Source organism: Somniosus microcephalus, chromosome 1 (genome assembly GCF_052327205.1).
Source record: "Somniosus microcephalus isolate GS21.2 chromosome 1, FLI_Smic_1.0, whole genome shotgun sequence".
NCBI lineage: Eukaryota > Metazoa > Chordata > Chondrichthyes > Squaliformes > Somniosidae > Somniosus > Somniosus microcephalus.
In genome coordinates, this window is record NC_140987.1 from 149,397,215 (window position 1) to 149,416,689 (window position 19,475).

Here is a 19,475-nt window from a genome sequence, read left to right on the forward strand (position 1 = left end):
AATCCCAACAACTCATTAAAAACCTCATGCTGTGGGAAGATTAAAACAAACTTAAAACACCCAAAACTGTACAAAAAACCACAAAAACAGAAAACAGACAAACTAAGACAGAATGATTGTATAGCTAGCATAATACTAACATTCATGCATTGAGAACTGAGAATCACAATATTTAATTTGCTCAGACTTTTGCTGTAATACCTGTACTTAACATCCTAGTCACTTTACTGAGTAACCAAATCTAATTTTAGTGCTCTAAAATTAATCCTTACAGCTGAGAATACCTCAAGACTGAGGCAAGCTGTTGCAGACAGTGGATGAGAACAGGATCAGGTTTGCTTGTGATACCTTCCCACTCCTCTTATAGGCTGTAAACCTTCTGACTATAAAACATTTCTGTAAACCTTCTGACTATAAAACATAAAGCATCTGCAATTTCAGGACAATGTTTCACATTTGTCAGTGGTTACTCATCAGTGCATTTAAACAGCATCTATGTGTTTCAATAATACAAACCCCATCTGACTGAGTTACAGAAATTCATTGTATTACTGTCTCTTCAACAACTGACACTCAACCTACATCAAAAGAAAGTGACAGGTAAATTAAGTGTCATGGCTAAAGAGGCATAACTAGATTTCCTCTGAAATGCAGCAGGCATTTTCAGAGGAAATCTCATCAGTTATACTGAATCAATAGCAGTTTTTCTTTTGTGTGAAAAGTCAGTTATTATCACCTTTCATAGGATTGGGGGTGGGGGGGGGGGAATGGAAACCCATCACTGACGAGATATTTTATGCTTGCTATATGGGCACATCTACTGTACTCAGCAATGCCTGTAGGTGGTAAGGAAGGTACTGCACTCATCTTTGGTGAGGCAGCTTAACATGACCTTCTGGATTGGAAATCCATCAGAAACAGATTGCTATGTGCAAGGTTCCAAACATGTTACTTAAAAATGACTCATCACGGATGAACAAAGCGATGAAGTTAAAGGCAGCTTTTACACGCACCGCAGGACGTAATTAGCCAAGTTCCACAACATGATATTCTGCTTGTGATGGGAACGTGAATGACAAAGTTTGATCTTCAAATGAGAGAATTTATTTGAAATTATGGGAACACAAGGAATTAGTGTGAGAAATGAAAATGGTGAAAGACTCATAGAACTATGTCAACTCAAATGTTTGGTTAAACGAAGTACCCTCTTTATCCATAAAGGCATCCAATAAGGCAACATGGGCAATGGACATCACCAGATAGCAATATTAAGAATCAAAATAATAATTTCTGTCTCTGTAAAAAGTTCATATCCTCTTTATGCAATATTCAGGCTTTTCATGACATTGACATTGCCAGTGATCACCAACTGTACATTGGTACTATGACAATCAAATTAAAGTAGATGAAAAAAAGGCAGTACAGAGAATCAATAAACAAAGTACATGCTGAAAAAAGGCTGAATCAACATTGCTAAATTGAAAGGCCTGACTTCCAATGTGGAATTTAATGGACAGCTATCAACCTGGTTCAACAGAAATGGAAAATATGTTTGACAATGTAGAAGATGCTTGGACTGCAATTAAGAAACCCTACATCGAGAGTGCTGAGTTGTTACTGTGCCATATCAAAGGCAAAAATGAGGAGTGGCTTAGTACTAACACATGGCATGCAAGTACTAAAATGGAAAACACCAAGCTCAATCTACTCAATGCATCTGATCCCAATGATATCCAGAGGAAGAAAGAAGAATACAAAGAAAAAGACAAGGCAGGTAAATGCTCAGCATGTAAAGGTAAAACAAATTTCATTGCCAAACACGCTGAAGAAGCAGAAATGGAGGCAGCAAGAAGAAAATATGAGGGCACGTATCAGAATGGAAAGGAACTTGCAATAGATACTGCAACACCACAGCGAAGGTCCTATCAAAAACAAGTATGGTTTCCGTGTCACCAAACTGGAAGATATAAAAATCAGGTAAACAGAGCATTTCCACAAAATCCTCAACAGATCACCTCCAGAGAGCAGAAATGACTAACGCCATTGAACTGGATGTTAATTGTAATGAAAGTACAATGCAGGAGCTGAGATCCACCATAGCTAACTTAAAGAACAAGTCATAGGATTACATAGGATATACAGCACAGAAACAGGCCATTTGGCCCAACCAGTCCATGCCGGCGTTTATGCTCCACTCGAGCCTCCTCCCATCTTTCCTCATCTAACTATCAGCATAACCCTCTATTCCCTTCTTTCCCATGCTTGTTTAGCCTCTCCTTAAATGCATCTATACTTTATGCTTCAACTACTCCCTGTGGTAGCGAGTTCCACATTCTCACCACGCTTTGGGTAAAGAAGTTTTTTCTGAATTCCCTATTGGATTTCTTGGTACTGTAACTATCTTATATTGATGGCCTCCAGTTATTCTCTTCCCCACAAGTGGAAACACTCTCTCTGTATCCACTTTATCAAAACCTTTCATAATTTTAAAGACCTCTATTATGTCACTCCTTAGCCTTCTTTTTTCCAAGAGAAAAGAGACCCAGCCTGTTCATCCTTTCCTGTGTACCTTCGCATTTCTGGTATCATCCTTGTAAATCTTCTCTGCACCCTCTCCAGTGCCTCTATATCCTTTTTATAATATGGCGACCAGAACTGTACGCTGTACTCCAAGTGTGGTCTAACCAAGGTTCGAAACAGGTTTAGCATAACTTCCCTACTTTTCAATTCTATCCCTCTAGAAATAAACCTTAGTGCTCGGTTTGCTAACCTGTGTCGTAACTTTTAGTGATTTTTAGTCCGAGATCCCTTTGTTCCTCTACCCACTCGCACCCTCCAAGTAATAAGTGACCTCCCTATTCTTCCTACCAAAATGTAATACCTCACATTTATCTGTGTTGAACTTCATTTGCCAATTATATGCCCATTCTGCAAGTTTATTAACGTCCTCCTGTAACTTGTTGCAGTCCTCCTCGGTATTGACTATTTGGTGTCATCCGCAAATTTAGAAATTGTGTTTTTGATTCCAAAGTCTTAATCGTTAATATAAATTGTGAACAACAGTGGTCCCAGCAGTGATCCTTGTGGAACCCCACTACCCGCCTTCTGTCACTGTGAATAGCTACCTTTTACCCCATCTCTCTGCTTTCTGTCATAAAGCCAACTAGCTATCCATTCTGCTACTTGTCCCCTGACTCAGCATTCTCTGACCTTGTTCATCAGTCTATTATGGGGTACCTTATTGAAGGCCTTTTGAAAATCTAGATAAATTACATCTGCTGCATTACCATTGTCTACTCTCTCTGTTACCTCTTCAAAAAATTCAATGAGGTTGGTCAAGCAAGACTTTCCCTTTTGAAATCCAGTCTGACTATTCATTACTATGCTCTTGGTTTCTAGATGTTCTTCTATTTTCTCCTTTAGTAGGGATTTTATTATTTTTCCTACCATGAGGTTAAGCTGACTGGTCTATAATTCCCTGACATGTTCTATCCCCCTTCTTAATTATAGGTATTACATTAGCTATTCGCCAGTCCTCTGGCACTACACCTTTTTCTAACGAATTATTAAATATGTGTAGTAATGCCTTGGCTATCTCTTCCCTAGATTCTTTTAAAATGTGTGGATGTAATCCATCCGGACCAGGGGTTTTATCCTCTTTTGCGTTTGATTAGTTTATTTAATATATCCCCCTTTTTTATTTTAAATGCACTTATCTCATTACTAGTCTCATCATCCAATGTCATGTCCATCTGTTCTATCTCCCTGGTAAATACTGAAGCAAAATAATTATTAAATGTTTTAAAATTCGTTTATGGGATGTGGGCATCGCTGGCAAGGCCAGCATTTATTGCCTATCCCTAATTGCCCTTGAGAAGGTGGTGGTGAGCCGCCTTCTTGAACCGCTGCAGTCTGTGTGGTGAAGGTACTCCCACAGTGCTGTTAGGTAGGGAGTTGCAGGATTTTGACCCAGCGACGATGAAGGATCGGTGATATACTTCTAAGTCAAGATGGTGTGTGACTTGGAGGGGAACTTGGAGGTGTTCCCATGTGCCTGCTGCCCTTGTCCTTCTAGGTGGAAGAGGTCACGGGTTTGGGAGGTGCTACCGAAGGAGCCTTGGTGAGTTGTTGCAGTGCATCTTGTAGCTAGTATACAGTGCAGCCACGGTATGCCAGTGGTGGAGGGAGTGAATGTTTAAGGTGGTAGATGGGGTGTGACGTAATAAAACTCTCTACGCACTTGGTTCGAGTATAAAGCAAGGCTTTAATCAATTTGTTTCAAAACATGGAAGTCTAGTTATCTTTCACTAGTTCCTGTTTACACAATGTCCTGGGCAAGCTGGGCCCACGCCCGAGTATTTATACTCCTTGGACGGCGCCACCAACTGGCCGTCTGGTGTTATTTCATGAGTCTTTCTTCATGGATCATAAGATTCATAACAGGGTGCCAATTTAATATTTCTGCCATCTCTCTATCATTACCTGTGGTATTATCCTGTGCATCCCTTAGTGGCCCTATTCCCATCCCGACCCTCCTTCCTTTTTTTTTATTGATGTGCCTGTAAAATATTTTACTATTTTGTTTTAAGTTCCTTGATAATTTAATTTCATAGTTCCTCTTTGCCTTCCTAATTGTTTTTTTGACTTCTCTCCTAATCTCTTCGTATTCTCCCTTATCATGCACTCCCGTGCTGTCTATGTACGCCTCTTTCCTTAAGTCACCTGAAGATGATCAAATTTGTGCAAAATTACTCTCAGAAAGTGGAGGTGAGAATTTGATTACCATCCTACGTTTATTTAATTTAGTGCAGGAAAAAGAAGTAACACCAAACGTTTGGGCAAAAGTAATCAGTCAAGCTTTACAACAAGTGATTGCAACAACTGGAGTGGTATTACATTATTCTCTGTCCCTGGTAAACTATTTTGTACCATTACCCTCAACAGATTGAAGACGGCCATTGATGGCAGACTCCGAGAAGAGGAAGAACAGATCCTGCATTGACCTGTTCTTTACTCTTTGTATTATGATTGAGCAAAGCAAAGAATGGCAGTAATCAGTTACTGAATTTCATTTACTTCCACAAGGTATTTAATAGCACCGGCTGAGCTTCAATATGGCAGTTTCGGTTTGGGTTACCTAAGAAAGTCATTAGCATCATCAAGACTTTTTATCAAGAAGCATAGTGCGTGTTGAGAATAGGCAATGACAGGCTCAGTAACAACTGGTGTCAGACAAGGCTGCATCTTGTCCTCTATACTTTTTGAATATTGTGATTGATGTTGTGATGTGTCACTCACTGAGCATCAAAGACGTGCAAAGAAAGACAAATTATCTTGCAGACACAGACAACAGAAGTGTTGGGTTATACATCAATGTTGCAAAACCCAGGTCATGAAAGTTAGTGTCGCCTCTGGCGAAGAAATACACCTGGAAAATGAATGCTTACAAATTGTACATTCTTTCACCTACTTAGGCAGTGTGATGCAAGACAATGGAGACTGAATGACAGATGTCCAAGCTTGCATCATAAAAGCGAATGGAGCTTTCAAACTTTTCACTCAATCTGAAAATTAAATGTGTTTGGAGAAAAAACAAAGCTGAGAAATTTTAAGAGCAAAGTGCTGGCTGTGTTCCTATACGGATCAGAAACATGGCGGTCTAAGAAAGGCATCCAAAAGAAGCTGAACAACTTCCAGTGTAGATGCCTGCAATGGTTCTTGAACATCAGAAGGTTTAACAAAGTGATGAGTGAAAGTGTGTTTCAGAGAGCACAGATGCCACCACTAAATGTAATGGTCGGGACAGAAGATAGACCTGTATTGGTCACATTGAGAATGTCTAAACAGACGTGGAATTGGAAGCCAAAAGGGAAAAGAGCTGGAGGTTGACCATGAGGAATTCTACGCAACACAATTAATGCAGCTGCAGTGCATTAACTACGGGAGCTGGGAGGCAAAAGCCCTAGAGACAGAATTGGATGTCATCAATTGGATACTGCCGTATGTGCCTTGACAGCACAGGAACAATAATGTATGATGATGTATGGACATATAGCTCCTTAAACAATTCTTCAGTGTATCTTTAAATGAATTCTAGAAACAACGTTGATTGCCAACTCAAACCTTTTTTTGATATTTTACTACCTGTGAAGTCTTCTGAGCAACAAAATTGATAATCACATTCACAGAATAAATTTCTACCCTTCGCTCTTTTGGTGACTATCTTAAATTTATGCCCGTTAAATACCAACTCACTGACCAGTGAAAATAGCACTTCCCTTTTTACCCCTTATTAAAACACTTTATAATTGTGAACATCTTGTCAGATCTCATCTTAACCTTCTCTGTTCTAGTAAAAAGAGCCTCAGTTTCTCTACTCTCTCCAAAAGCCTCTCATCCCTGCTCAGTAAATCCTTTTGTACCCTCTCCTTAGCCTTGAAATCCTTCCTAAAGGAGAGCAATCAAAACTGGACAAAGCATTCCACCTGTAACCTAATCAATGACTTTAGCACTACCTCGATAGCAAAATACTGCAGATGTTGGAAATCCGAAATAACAACAGAAAATGCTGGAAAAACTCAGCAAGTCAGGCAACATCCGTGGAGAGAAATTTGAGTTGACGTTTCGGGTTTGACCCTTCTTCAAAACTGGAGAGAAAAGGAACTAGATCGAAGGCAGGGCTGCGATCGGACAAAAGAATAAAAGAACCAAAAGAAGTAACCAAATCACAGCCTATTACCATCTCGTCTAGCTTCTAATCTCTTTTACTTCTTTTGGTTCTTTTATTCTTTTGTCCGATCGCAGCCCTGCCTTCGATCTAGTTCCTTTTCTCTCCAGTTTTGAAGAAGGGTCAAACCCGAAACGTCAACTCAAATTTCTCTCCACGGATGTTGCCTGACTTGCTGAGTTTTTCCAGCATTTTCTGTTGTTACTTTAGCACTACCTCTTTGCTTTTGTACTCTATGCCACTATGGCTTAGTGGTAGCATTTCCACTTCTGAGTCAGGGGTCGAATTCCACTCCAGACACTCCTGGCAGTGGAGACTAGAATATGGTCTCTAAATACTGGGTTGAAATCGAGCAAGGTACTTGCGTCTGGTCAGAGTGACTAGTGCTAGCATTGATGCCTCTGAGTCAGAAGGATTGGTTTCAGGCCCCACTCAGGAGAGCCCCGGCGAGCAAAGGCCGGAACGCCGGCTCTTACTACTGGACTGATGTCCAGCAGGGATAAAGGGCTGGATTTTCATTGAGGAGGCAGGTAGGAGGCGGGACTACAACTTTCGGGGTTGTAGTCCCGCCTCCATCGAGTTCTAGCCAACCCACGCGATTTTGGCTTGATTGACCTTGTTGAGCCCGCCCAGCAAGGCGAGCACAGTTAATTGGCACTAATCCCCTTCCCGCCTCGGGGAGGCGGGTCCCAGTGCGGGTCGGGTATCCGCCTCCTTTGAAACTGGCATGGAGGTGGGTTGGGGGCGGGATGGGTTCGTGCCCCCCCCCCCCCCCCGATTTCGGGATTTTAACCCCCCACACGCCTCCAATCCCGCCTCCACGGCCCAATGAAAATCCTGCCCAAAGACTAGGTGGGGCTCTTCAGCCCTGCTGCAGCCTAGTTAGGAGAAGTACTCAGAAGATAAAGCTCGTGAGGAAGACAATGGGAAAGCGCCTCAACTACTCTTCACTAGTAAGTGGCTCAAGAATTTTCTTTTAAATGTTTATATCCTCTCCTTATACTTCCTCCAAAAATGTATCAAACATTTCTCAGCATTAAATGTCAGCTGACATCGCCTATGCCCTCCTGAAATTGTATTCACAGTAAAGCTTAATTTTGTGCCACGTGCAAATTTTGATATTGTAGCCCATACATCTGAATTCAGGTCATTTACATATACTGGGAACAATGATCCGAAAACTGGCTCCTAGGTAATACCAATATTTACATCCCTCCCATCCAAAAACATCCATTAATCCCTACATTGTTTTTTGTTATTTAACCAACTTCCTATCCATATTGCTACATTCCCTTTAATATCATGTGCCTTAATTACATCAATAAGCCTTCTATGGAGCATTTTATCAAATGTATTTTTAAAATCCATGTACACTTTAAAATATTCCATTATTTTCTTAAAATATTCCATTAAATTTGACAGATACAAAACTTGGAAGTATAGTGAACAGTGAGGAGGATAGTGATAGACCTCAAGAGGACATAGACAGGTTGGTGGAATAGGTGGACATGTGGCAGATGAAATTTAACGCAGAAAAGTGCAAAGTGATACATTTTGGTAGGCAGAATGAGGAGAAGCAAGTGTACAATTCTAAAGGGGGTGCATGAACGGAGAGACCTGGGGGTATATGTGCACAAATTGTTGAAGGTGGCAGGGCAGGTTGAGAAAGCGGTTAAAAAAGCATACAGGATCTTGGGCTTCATAAATAGAGGCACATAGTACACAAGCAAGGAAGTTATGAAGAACCTTTATAAAACACTGGTTTGGCCTCAACTGGAGCACTGTGTCCCATTCTGGGCACCGCACTTTAGGAAGGATGTGAAGGCCTCAGAGAGGGTGCAGAAAAGATTTACAAGAATGGTTCCAGGGATGAGTAGATAGGCTAGAGAAGCTGGGGTTGTTCTACTTAGAGCAAAGAAGGTTGAGAGGAGATTTGATAGATGTGTTCAAAATCATAAGGGGTCTAGACAGAATAGATAGAGAGAAACTGTTCCCATTGGCAGAAGGGTCGCGAACCAGAGGGCACAGATTTAAGGTGATTGGCAGAAGAACCAAAGGCGACATGAGGAAAAACTTTTTTACGCAGCGAGTGGTTATGATCTGGAATGCACTGCCTGAAAGGGTGGTGGAGGCAGACTCAATCGTGGCTTTCAAAAGGGAATTGGATAAGTACCTGAAGGAAACAAAAATTGCAGGGCTACGGGGAAAGGGCGAGGGAGCGGGACTAGCTGAAATGCTCTTGCAAAGAGCCAGCACGGGCTTCACAGGCTGAATGGCCTCCTTCTGTGCTGTAGCCAGTATATGATTCTATAAGATATGACTTGCCTCTTACAAACAGAATTACAAATACACAAGTTGTATTCAATCATCATTTAACATATTGGCCCAGAATTTGCGGTTGTAATGACGGCTAAACTGTCAGCATTCGTCGTCATTATTCTGTGAAACTGACAGCAACTTCTGGCGTTCGCACATGCACAGTTAAACGCGGAAATCCAGAAGTTGCTGTCAGTGATTCCCAGCTCCTCCACATGGTGCGCTGTTTGCAGATGAGAATCTTACAAATCACTGAATGGACGTGAACTTCCACTTTCTGTGCTCTCATCTCACTGTCAAAACCTCCGAAAAAGTTAAGCCTTGTTGAATGAGGTGTAACTGGGATTTTAACAGCATACTAAGTCATATTTACTGCCGAACAATCTCTCTGGCCCAGAAAAACTAATTTTATATTTGTGGACTATCAAATTTCTCCATAATTATAAAAATTTCTAGATTATTAAAATAATTTTTAAAAAATTTTAAAGTTTGGTTATAATATTTCAGCTTCTACCTTAATTCCATGTGTATGTCCCAATCTTTATTTCGCTCGCTGTAAAATGATTAAAAAGTGAAGGATTCTCAGTGCTTTTAACTTCCTGGTTTGCTGTTTGAGAATTCTTCAATGTGATTGATTGCTTAGCCCCTTGATGACATCACTGTTGCTTGTCACTGGAGATCCCCATTAGGTGGCGCCACAATGAAATGAACATTGGGAATGTGAAATCCACGCCACAGAGATGGCTCGATCTGTGTGGGCAGCTTTCTTCGAGGTCAGCAGACACGGCACTGACCACAAAATCTCGTATTATAATGCTCAGCCTCTTACGGTTTTCAAGAAAATGCGACATAAACCCAGACCTCGAATATATTCTATTACCTTACAGGAAATCATATAATTTATAGTCAAGACCCTCTGTGAATGTGGCCTTACTAATTGCCAATATAGAGAGAGCATTGAAGAAATGTTAGGAGTGACACTTACAATCAGCACTTATAGTAATACTGAGCAAGCTCAGCAAATGGCGCTCTTTATTTTTACACAAAATGAGTGATTGTAACAGTGATTTTTGGTGAATCTAATATTAAAATAAAAGACAATTGCACAATGCTGTCTGTTTCAGTATGTTGAAAAATACTGCAACACTTCCAACTGAAAGTTAATAAATACATTTATTGAGATAGTACCAGTACAGTACAAAGCAAAAAAACAGCTTTACTGTACTGTCAATTTCACACTATAACAGAGATAGTGCAACTAGCACTATTTGCTGGGTAGTGCTCGTGTAGAATGGCTGTTACATTTTCCTATACAAGAACAGCCATTGTATTCTAAAAGTAATTAATTATGTGAAGTGCTTAGAGACATTTCAGCAAAAGGCCCTATATAAACAGTGCAAGTATAACTTTTAGTTGTGGAAATAAGAATATCAAGTTTTATTCTTAGAAGTATTAAGAATATCTAATTTCCCCAGCGGATAAAACTAATCTCTCACATTTGGTTCATGTGGCACAGAATATCCAAAACTGTTCGCACTAGATAGTGGAGGTCAGGGTAAAAGTACAAATCATGGCCTCAATTTCCGCCTTTAAACGGCTACCTGCCAGTTTCCTCACACTTCTGCAGCTCTTTAGCGATCGAATCGCCACTGGTCTCATTTGAATGTCAAAGTGAGAGTCACTGAAGAAGCACCTCCAAGTTTGTTGGACTTGGAATTCTGCTGCACTGAGTTCCACAAGGAGTTCATTTAATGCAAGAGTTTGAAGATCTTTGGATTCAGAGTTCTGCAGGAAGGAAATTATTTTTAAAGATTTTTTCTGCCTGTAGACACCAGCACTTGCATCTCAGAGGATCAAACCACTGACAGATTGTCAGACACAGCGTCTATCTGAACTCACTTGCAAAAAAAAAGTTTACTAAGCCTGTCCTGCATGGTAAGTGCACTGGAAACGGTGAGGAAATTAACCCCTATTGACCTTTCCAGCAAGAGCAGGACGCTTCCTCAGGAGCTCATCAATTACTTTACAAAGATTAGGCCGTTGGTTCTGCTGTGGGATACACAAGTCCAGTGGTGTGGGACTAATCTCAATCACAGAAATAGGTAGTAACCCTGGAAGTGAATTTCACAGCCTCACAACTCACTGTTTGATGAAGTTTCCTTGCTCTCTGTTCTGAATCTTTTACATTTAATCTTGTATCACTTTATTGCAGCACTGAAAATTTTTATGTACCTTCTATGAATTCCTACTGATACAAAACTAAGGAGGGAGAGGGCCAAATGTAATCTTTCTTGTAACTTAGCAGAATATGGAGCTACGGCTTTGAGACCTTTGCATCCTTCGTGGACACCTAACAGCGCCCCCTGCTGGACTGCCATATCAGGAACACTGGGAAGTCTCGCATCTGGTCCCCAATAAACACATGACTGGTCTCCCCTTATCACGTCATCAATGAATTGCTACCTAAGGTGCTTTTATATTGCTGCGGATTTAATTTGTATTCAGGAATACCAGTGCGAGTCAGCCAGCTCTCACTTTTTGCACTAAATCAGGCTTCCTAAACCCAATGGCAGACTGATAAACCCAATTTTGTGTTGGAAAGTTTCAGTTCATGGGTGTGCTTATATAGTACTTGCTTTTTGCTGTGGACACAAGTATAGGGAAAAAGCCTGAGTTGCAATAGCAGCATCTGATTAACACAAGCCAATAATTACTTATTGGCCCAGCCTTTAGTAATGTTGGTAGATTAAAGGCTGTTCTACAAACAAACCAGAATTCCAGTAATGTTTTATATTCTCCTGTTAATCGCTACAATATTTTATTTGTCTGTTTCTTATAAAACGGTCTGATTTAACAAGCTTGAGTTACTGCTTATTTTTTACAAAAGTAGTAACTAAAATAAAAGTGAAAAAGTCAAAAAGTTAGGAATATTATTCAGTCATTTTTATTACAGCCAAACTGAATCATTAACTTGATTTTACAAAAATATCAATGCAAAATACTCAAATATGTGAAAGTTTCCAGCGCCACTTGATTCACACACACACTATCACTGGGTCATTCTAAACGTTCTGTTCAGAACATTTTGTATTTGTGATTTTTATGACAATATTTAGAGCCTCACATTGGCCACACAGACGTCTTCCTACCATTTACAGATACTTCATAAGCATTTTTTTCTAAATGAATAAAACTCATGCATATAGTGCATCATGACTTAAATATGCGGGCAACTTACTAAATCTGTTCATGGTAAAAATAAAATCAAGTGTCAAGCTTTTCTCATTTGCTTAAAAAAGCAACTCAAGCAAACTCATTTGCTGAAATGTAAAACAGCAAACATGTCACAGAAACGCAACCACTTGAAAGACTGAAATTTCAACCACATTGCTGCAATTACTTTATTTTGGACCCAGCTGAATATATAGCTACATAAATAACATTTATAACATAACAAAGTCATTAAAAAAAATTACAAGATAAAAATCACAATATTAACTATTGCATGCTAGAAACACCTCCAAGAAGTTTCTCCTGCAGACTTGTCCTGTTTCTGACTCCCAAGGTCCCCGAGTGAAGAGACTCAACCAAATACCAGACTCAAATAATGCCCTCGTGTCATTTTTTGCATGTCACACTGGTGGATCATTAACTTCTGTTCCAGTGGCAATGAGTATATCACTTGGATAGACTATACCTCCCAAAATTCAGCTTATGGCTGTCTATCTGTCTGCAATCAAATGCTGGACAGCTTACAAACGCACTCTGCTGTCAATAAAAACAAAAATCTGCTACTTTAAAGACATGTTCCGATTTTGTGACAGGACAAAGTTTTTCTCCCACATCGAATCTTCCGATTGGAAATCGTATCCAAAAAAATCTTACAACAGCTGCCATCATAGTTAATAAACAGGTGACCACTACTTGTCACCTGGTCCAGTGGCTTTCTGCATTGCTCACATTCCTCCACAGCTCTATTCCACCCTCCAGCCCAGAATCAGACCACACTAAATGTTATAATTGCAATTTTATATGTCATGAGAGATCAACTGTTTTAATATTTTATAGATTTTATATACATAATAAATATAAACATAAGATTTGTTGATACAGGTAGACTATCCTTTATCTGAAAACCTCGGGACCAGCCGAGTTTCGGATAAAGGAGAATTTTGGATTTCGGAAGGTGGGTCGGCGGGGGTCCGCGGGGGGTCGTGCGCACGACTTACGCTGACGCTCAGCGTAAGTCAGTCGGGGTCGTCGGGGTCCGCGGGGGGGTCGGCGGTTGTCGGGGCTGGCGGGATCGGCGGTTGTCGGGGCCGGCGGGGTCCGCGGGGGGGGGTCGGCGGTTGTCGGGGCTGGCGGGGTCCGCGGGGGGATCGGCGGTTGTCGGGGCCGGCGGGGTCCGCGGGGGGGTCGGCGGTTGTCAGGGTCGGCGGTTGTCGGGGCTGGCGGGGTCCGCGGGGGGGTCGGCGGTTGTCGGGGCTGGCGGGGGTCGGCGGTTGTCGGGGCCAGCGGGGGGGTCGGCGGTTGTCGGGGCTGGCGGTTGTCGGGGCCGGCGGGGTCCGCGGGGGGGTCGTGCGCACGACTTACCCTTTATCCGAACTTCCGCAACCGGAACCCTCTAAAAACCTTCGGTTTTTAGAGGGTTTCGGTTTTCAGAAGTCCGGATAAAGGGTAGTCTACCTGTAATTTTAAATATGAAACATGCTCAAGGAGGCAAAAAAAGTTAAAACTGTAAATCAGCATCAGCCAACAAGACTCAAATTGTGTTCTTTCCAAAGTATTTTATAACAAGACACTATCTTTCAGCTCATGGCTCACTGTAGGAGCAGTGGATCCAGGTCAGACTTCAGCTATGAAACACTAAACTCTCATCAGCTGATGAACCCCACACCAGTAAATGAGAACTTTTTCAATTTTTAAGCTGACTGAAACATGTCAAGGCTACTGCTGCAATATAATCGATCAACACAAGGTTTAGACCTGGGTGACATTCAGGCTTGGGCTGATAAATAGCAGGTAACATTCGTGCCACACAAGTGTCGAGCAAGCGTCTAACCACCGCCCCATAACATTCAACGTCATTACCATCGTCGAATCCCTTATCATCAACATCCTGGGGGTCACCATTGACCAGAAACTTAACTGGGCCAGCCACATAAATACTGTGGTAACAAGAGCAGGTCAGAGGCTGGATATTCTGTGGCGAGTGTCTCGCCTCCTGACTCCCAAAATCATTCCACCATCTACAAGGCACAAGTAAGAAGTGTGATGGAATACTCTCCACTTGCCTGGATGAGTGCAGCTCCAACAACACTCAAGAAGCTCGACACCATCCAGGACAAAGTAGTCCGCTTGATTGGCACCCCATCCATCACCTTAAACATTCACTCCCTCCACCACCAGCGTACCATGGCTGCAGTGTGTACCATCTACAAGATGCACTGCAGCAACTCGCCGAGGCTTCTTCGGCAGCACCTCCCAAACCCGCGACCTCTTCCACCTAGAAGGACAAGGGCAGCAGGCGCATGGGAACACCACCACCTTCAAGTTCCCCTCCAGATCACACACCATCCTGACTTAGAAGTATATCGCCGATCCTTCATCGTCGCTGGGTCAAAATCCTGGAACTCTGTACCTAACAGCACTGTGGGAGTACCTACACCACGTGGGCTGCAGCGGTTGAAGGCGGCAGCTCACCACCACCTTCTCAAGGGCAACTAGGGATGGGCAATAAATGCTGGCCTTGCCAGCGACGCCCATATCCCATGAACGAATAAAAAAAAAATACAACAGATCTGTAGCTGGAGCTCTGTTTACTGACCTTTTTCTCTTTCGGTTTCAAACTGCTCATCGTAACACGTTCTTGTGGCGTCAACTCCCAACATGCAAATCTTGTGCAGTCAACAGCAACACGAACGCAAACTTGCCAGATTCACTAAGGCCAGCAGCTGGAAAACTTTTTTTCTGACTGTAACAAATCCAGCAGGTTTACTTCGAAGTTGTTAGTGGTTACACAAGAGCCATACACTGGAAGCCAACAGCACCAGCACACCACTAAACCTCATATAAAAGCAGTGTAAAAGTACCTTCATTTTCTGGATGCAACTCAAATAACTCTTATTGCAAGTAGAGGTGCAGTAGCCTACATCCCAATGACATTTCCAGACCTACCTGATTTTTGGCTTGCTGTGTTCTATCCCTGTGCTGATGACTATCTCTGTTCACTGTTGTCAGAGCAGCATCTGTATGAATTGAACCAACTGGAGTGGGCTGTAATTAAGGAAAACAGTCATTACGTTCTGAAATAAAGGTAATTGAAATGATAACGTGAACTGAATTGAAATACTTAGAGTCATAGAGTTTTACAGCACAGAAAGAGGCCCTTCGGCCCATCGTGTCTGTGCCGCCCATCCATCCCTGTCCAGTCTAATCCCATTTTCCAGCATTTGGTCCATAGCCTTGTATGCAATGGCATTTCAAGTGCTCATCCAAATGCTTCTTGAATGTTGTGAGTGTTCCTGCCTCTACCACCCTTTTAGGCATTGAGTTCCACATTCCAACCACCCTCTGGGTGAAAAAGTTCCTCCTCAAATCCCCTCTAAATCTCCTGCCCCTTACCCTGAATCTATGCCCCCTTGTTATTGACCCCCCTACTAAGGGGAAAAGTTCCTCTTTGTCTACCCTATCTATGCCCCTCATCATTTTGTACACCTCAATCAGGTCCCCCCTCAGCCTTCTTTGCTCCAAGGAAAACAACCCCAGCCTGTTTAGTCTTTCTTCATAGCTGAGGCGCTCCATCCCAGGTAACATCCTGGTGAATCTTCTCTGCACCCTCTCCAAAGCAATCACATCCTTCCTATAGTGAGGCGACCAGAACTGCACACAGTACTCCAGCTGTGGCCTCACCAGCGTTTTGTACAGCTCCATCATAACCTCCCTGCTCTTATATTCTATGCCTCGGCTAATGAAGGCAAGTATCCCATATGCCTTTTTAACCACCTTATCTACCTGTTCCGCTGCCTTCAGAGATCTATGTACATGTACACCAAGGTCCCTCTGACCCTCTGTACCTCTTAGGGTCCTACCACTCATTGTGTATTCCCTTGCCTTATTTGTCCGTCCAAAATGCATCACCTCGCACTTTTCAGGGTTAAATTCCATTTGCCACTTTTGCGCCCAACTGACCAACCCGTCTATATCGTCCTGTAGCCTGAGGCTTTCCTCCTTGCAATTTACCACCCCACCAATTTTCGTGTCATCTGCAAACTTACTGATCATCCCTTTTACATTCTCATCCAAATCATTTATGTAGATCACAAACAACAAGGGACCCAGCACCGATCCCTGAGGTACCCCACTGGACACAGGCTTCCAGTCACAAAAGCAACCTTCGACCATCACCCTCTGCCTCCTGCCACTCAGCCAGTTTAGGATCCAACGCGCCAAGGCACCCTGGATCCCATGGGCTCTTACCTTCTTGACCTATGCGGGACTTTGTCAAAAGCTTTACTGAAGTCCATGTAAACCACATCCACAGCATTTCCCTCATCCACCTCCCTAGTCACCCCCTCGAAAAATTCAATCAGATTTGTCAGACATGATTTACCCTTGACAAAGCCATGCTGACTATCCCCGATTAATCCTTGCCTCTCCAAGTGGAGACTAATTTTGTCCCTCAGAATTTTTTCCAATAATTTCCCTACCACAGATGTTAGGCTCACTGGCCTGTAATTCCCTGGTTTATCCCTGCTACCCTTCTTGTATAATGGTACTACATTAGCTGTTCTCCAGTCCTCTGGTACATCCCCTGTGGCCAGAGAGGTTCTGAAAATTTGTGTCAGAGCCCCTGCAATCTCCTCCTTTGCCTCCCACAGCAGCCTGGGATACATCTCGTCCGGGCCTGGGGATTTATCCACTTTTTGGCCTGCTAAAACCGCTAGCACCTCCTCCCTCTCGATGCTAATATGTTCAAGTATGTCACAGTCCCCTTGCCCGATTTCTATGTCTGCATCGTCTTTCTCCATAGTGAACACAGATGCAAAAAATTCATTTAAAACCCCGCCTACATCATCTGGCTCTACACACAGATTGCCACTTTGGTCCCTAATGGGCCCTACCCTTTCCCTGGTTATCCTCTTGCCCTTAATATACTTATAAAACATCTTAGGATTTTCCTTTATTTTGCTCGCCAGTGTTATTTCATGGTTTAGCTCTTTATTTTTCATTGGGAATACACAATACAGGTACTGCCTTTTCCCTGTAAACATAAATCTACATCACTGTCATCAATAAAATGAGCCTTAAAACTGCAAAATGCAACAAGTCCCCAAAGTGAGCATTCAATTAATATTTCCAGAATGCAATTTTGAAATTAATATTTCCAGAATGCAATTTTGAGCAGGTACACATGAACACAATGCGCCTATATTATTTCCTGCAGTGGTAGCACTCTCGCCTCTGAGACAGAAGATTTTGGGTTCATTCTGCACTCCAGAGCCTGGAGCATATTATCTATACTGTCAGAGATGCCTTCCTCCAGATGAGATATTAAACCTCAGGTTGATATAAAAGACCCCATGCAGTATTCAAAGAAGAACACAGGAGTTCTCCCAGTGTGCTGGCACCTTGCTGTGTGCAAATTGACTGTCGCGTTTCTCTATAATACAACAGTATCTACAATTCAAAAGTACTTAATTGGCTGTTAAGTGCTTTGTGACATCCATATAAATGCAATTTCTTTCTTTACAGGACTGCTAACCAATAGGCTGATAATGGGCAAGGACAAAAATAAAATTGTTGCAAACAATTACTTTCTGTACAAAATAAATAGGAGTGAATCATGCACCATCTTCAGGCACACCACCTCAAAAACATTTAATCCTTCAGGTGAGATGTTAACCTGGACCTCCACCTGCCTGCTCTGATGAACATTGAGGATCCTGCCAGTTGAAGAGCTTGCATTGGCAGAGGCTCAATGGTGCAAATAGCCACCTTTTATGCTGTTATTTCTATGATTCCTTGGTACAACTGGATAAAGAGCTTGGAGTTCTCCCAGCTTCTTCGCCAACATTCCTCCCTCAACCAAAACCACCAAAAGGAAGAGTAGTTGGCCTTTCAACTCACTGTTGTTTGAAGATTCTTTCTTTGCGCAAAATGGCTGCCAAACTTGCCTAATAATAATAGTCACTGCACTTCAAGGTATGTGGAGCACTTTAGGACATTCCTCAGAGACCCGATAAAAGCACTATATAAATGAAAGTCTTTCTTTAATGGTTGCAATTATTCCAATGGCTATTTGAAAATGTTAAAATAAATAATTTATATCAGATTATTCCAAGCTTTGCACTGAAAAGTCATCAAGGATATTTCAGCGTCAGCTCCATTGGTACCAAGGATTGCAAAAGGAAAAATTTTAAAATGGATGCAGCATCACACAAGAGCAGCACTTTAGATGTAATCCTGTCCTGAGCCTGAAACATTGGGGTGATTTTCATTCAGGAGTCCGGTTGGAGGCGGGACTACAACGTTCGGGGTTGTAGTCCCACCTCCATCGAGATGCTGCCAATCCACGCGATTTTAACTTGATTGACCTTGTTGAGCCCGCCTAGCAGGCTCAGCAGGCCAATTAAGGGCCACCAGGCAACAGGTGACGTCACAGACTGAAATTTCATCTGTCAAGACGTTTTGACAGATGAAATATCAGTGTTTCACAGCTGTTTGAAGCTGTCAAACACTGACAGTCTTACTTCTAACCTGAGTCCTTCTACACAGACTCAGTTAGAAATCTCACCGGCACAGAAAGCTGCAGGCTGTCACTTTTGACAGTTCGCAGCCATTCTGCTTTCTGTGCCATTTAGATGATGGACTCCCGAAACCTAGAGGAAGGAAGGCTGAAAAGGTAAGTACAGGTAATTTAAACTTCTTTACACACTTTAGACACACCAAACACACTTACCTTTGCACTCATGCACCCATCACTCACCTGAACACCGATATCTCGACCCCTCCAACTCCTTCAACCCAACGGCCCGACTCCTCTAACCTGGCGTGGTTTGGAGCCGTCGGGAATCCCACACTTCAAGCTTTAAAATAGGGATTAGGCTAAAAACTGTCTGTTAACTACCTGTTAACAGGCAGTTAATTGGCACTATTCCCTTCCTGCCTCGGGTAGGCGGGTCCCAGTGCGGGGCGGGTACAGGCCTCCTTTGAAACTGACATGGAGGCGGGTTGGGGGCGGGATGGTGTCGGGACCCCCGAATTCGGGACTTTAACCCCCCGCATGCCTCCAATCCCGACTTCACGGGTCAATGAAAATCGACCCCATTAACTCTGTTTCTCTCTCCACAGATGCTGCCTGACCTGCTGAGAATTTCCAGCATTTTCTGTTTATATTTCAGATTTCCAGCATCCACAGTATCTTGCTTTT

At 42.5% G+C, this 19,475-nt stretch overlaps 1 protein-coding gene across 7 annotated transcripts in view; it reads right to left on the minus strand.

Moving 5' to 3' along the window:
* The window catches only part of LOC147124406 (casein kinase I), a 324,138-nt gene that overhangs the window by 11,333 nt on the left and 293,330 nt on the right, over positions 1-19,475 (minus strand). For all 7 annotated transcript variants that reach the window (XM_085986651.1, XM_085986622.1, XM_085986642.1 and 4 more), the window contains one exon: positions 15,221-15,319. In XM_085986651.1, coding sequence (XP_085842777.1) covers positions 15,221-15,319 — 99 coding nt within the window. The remainder of the gene's footprint in view (positions 1-15,220; positions 15,320-19,475) is intronic.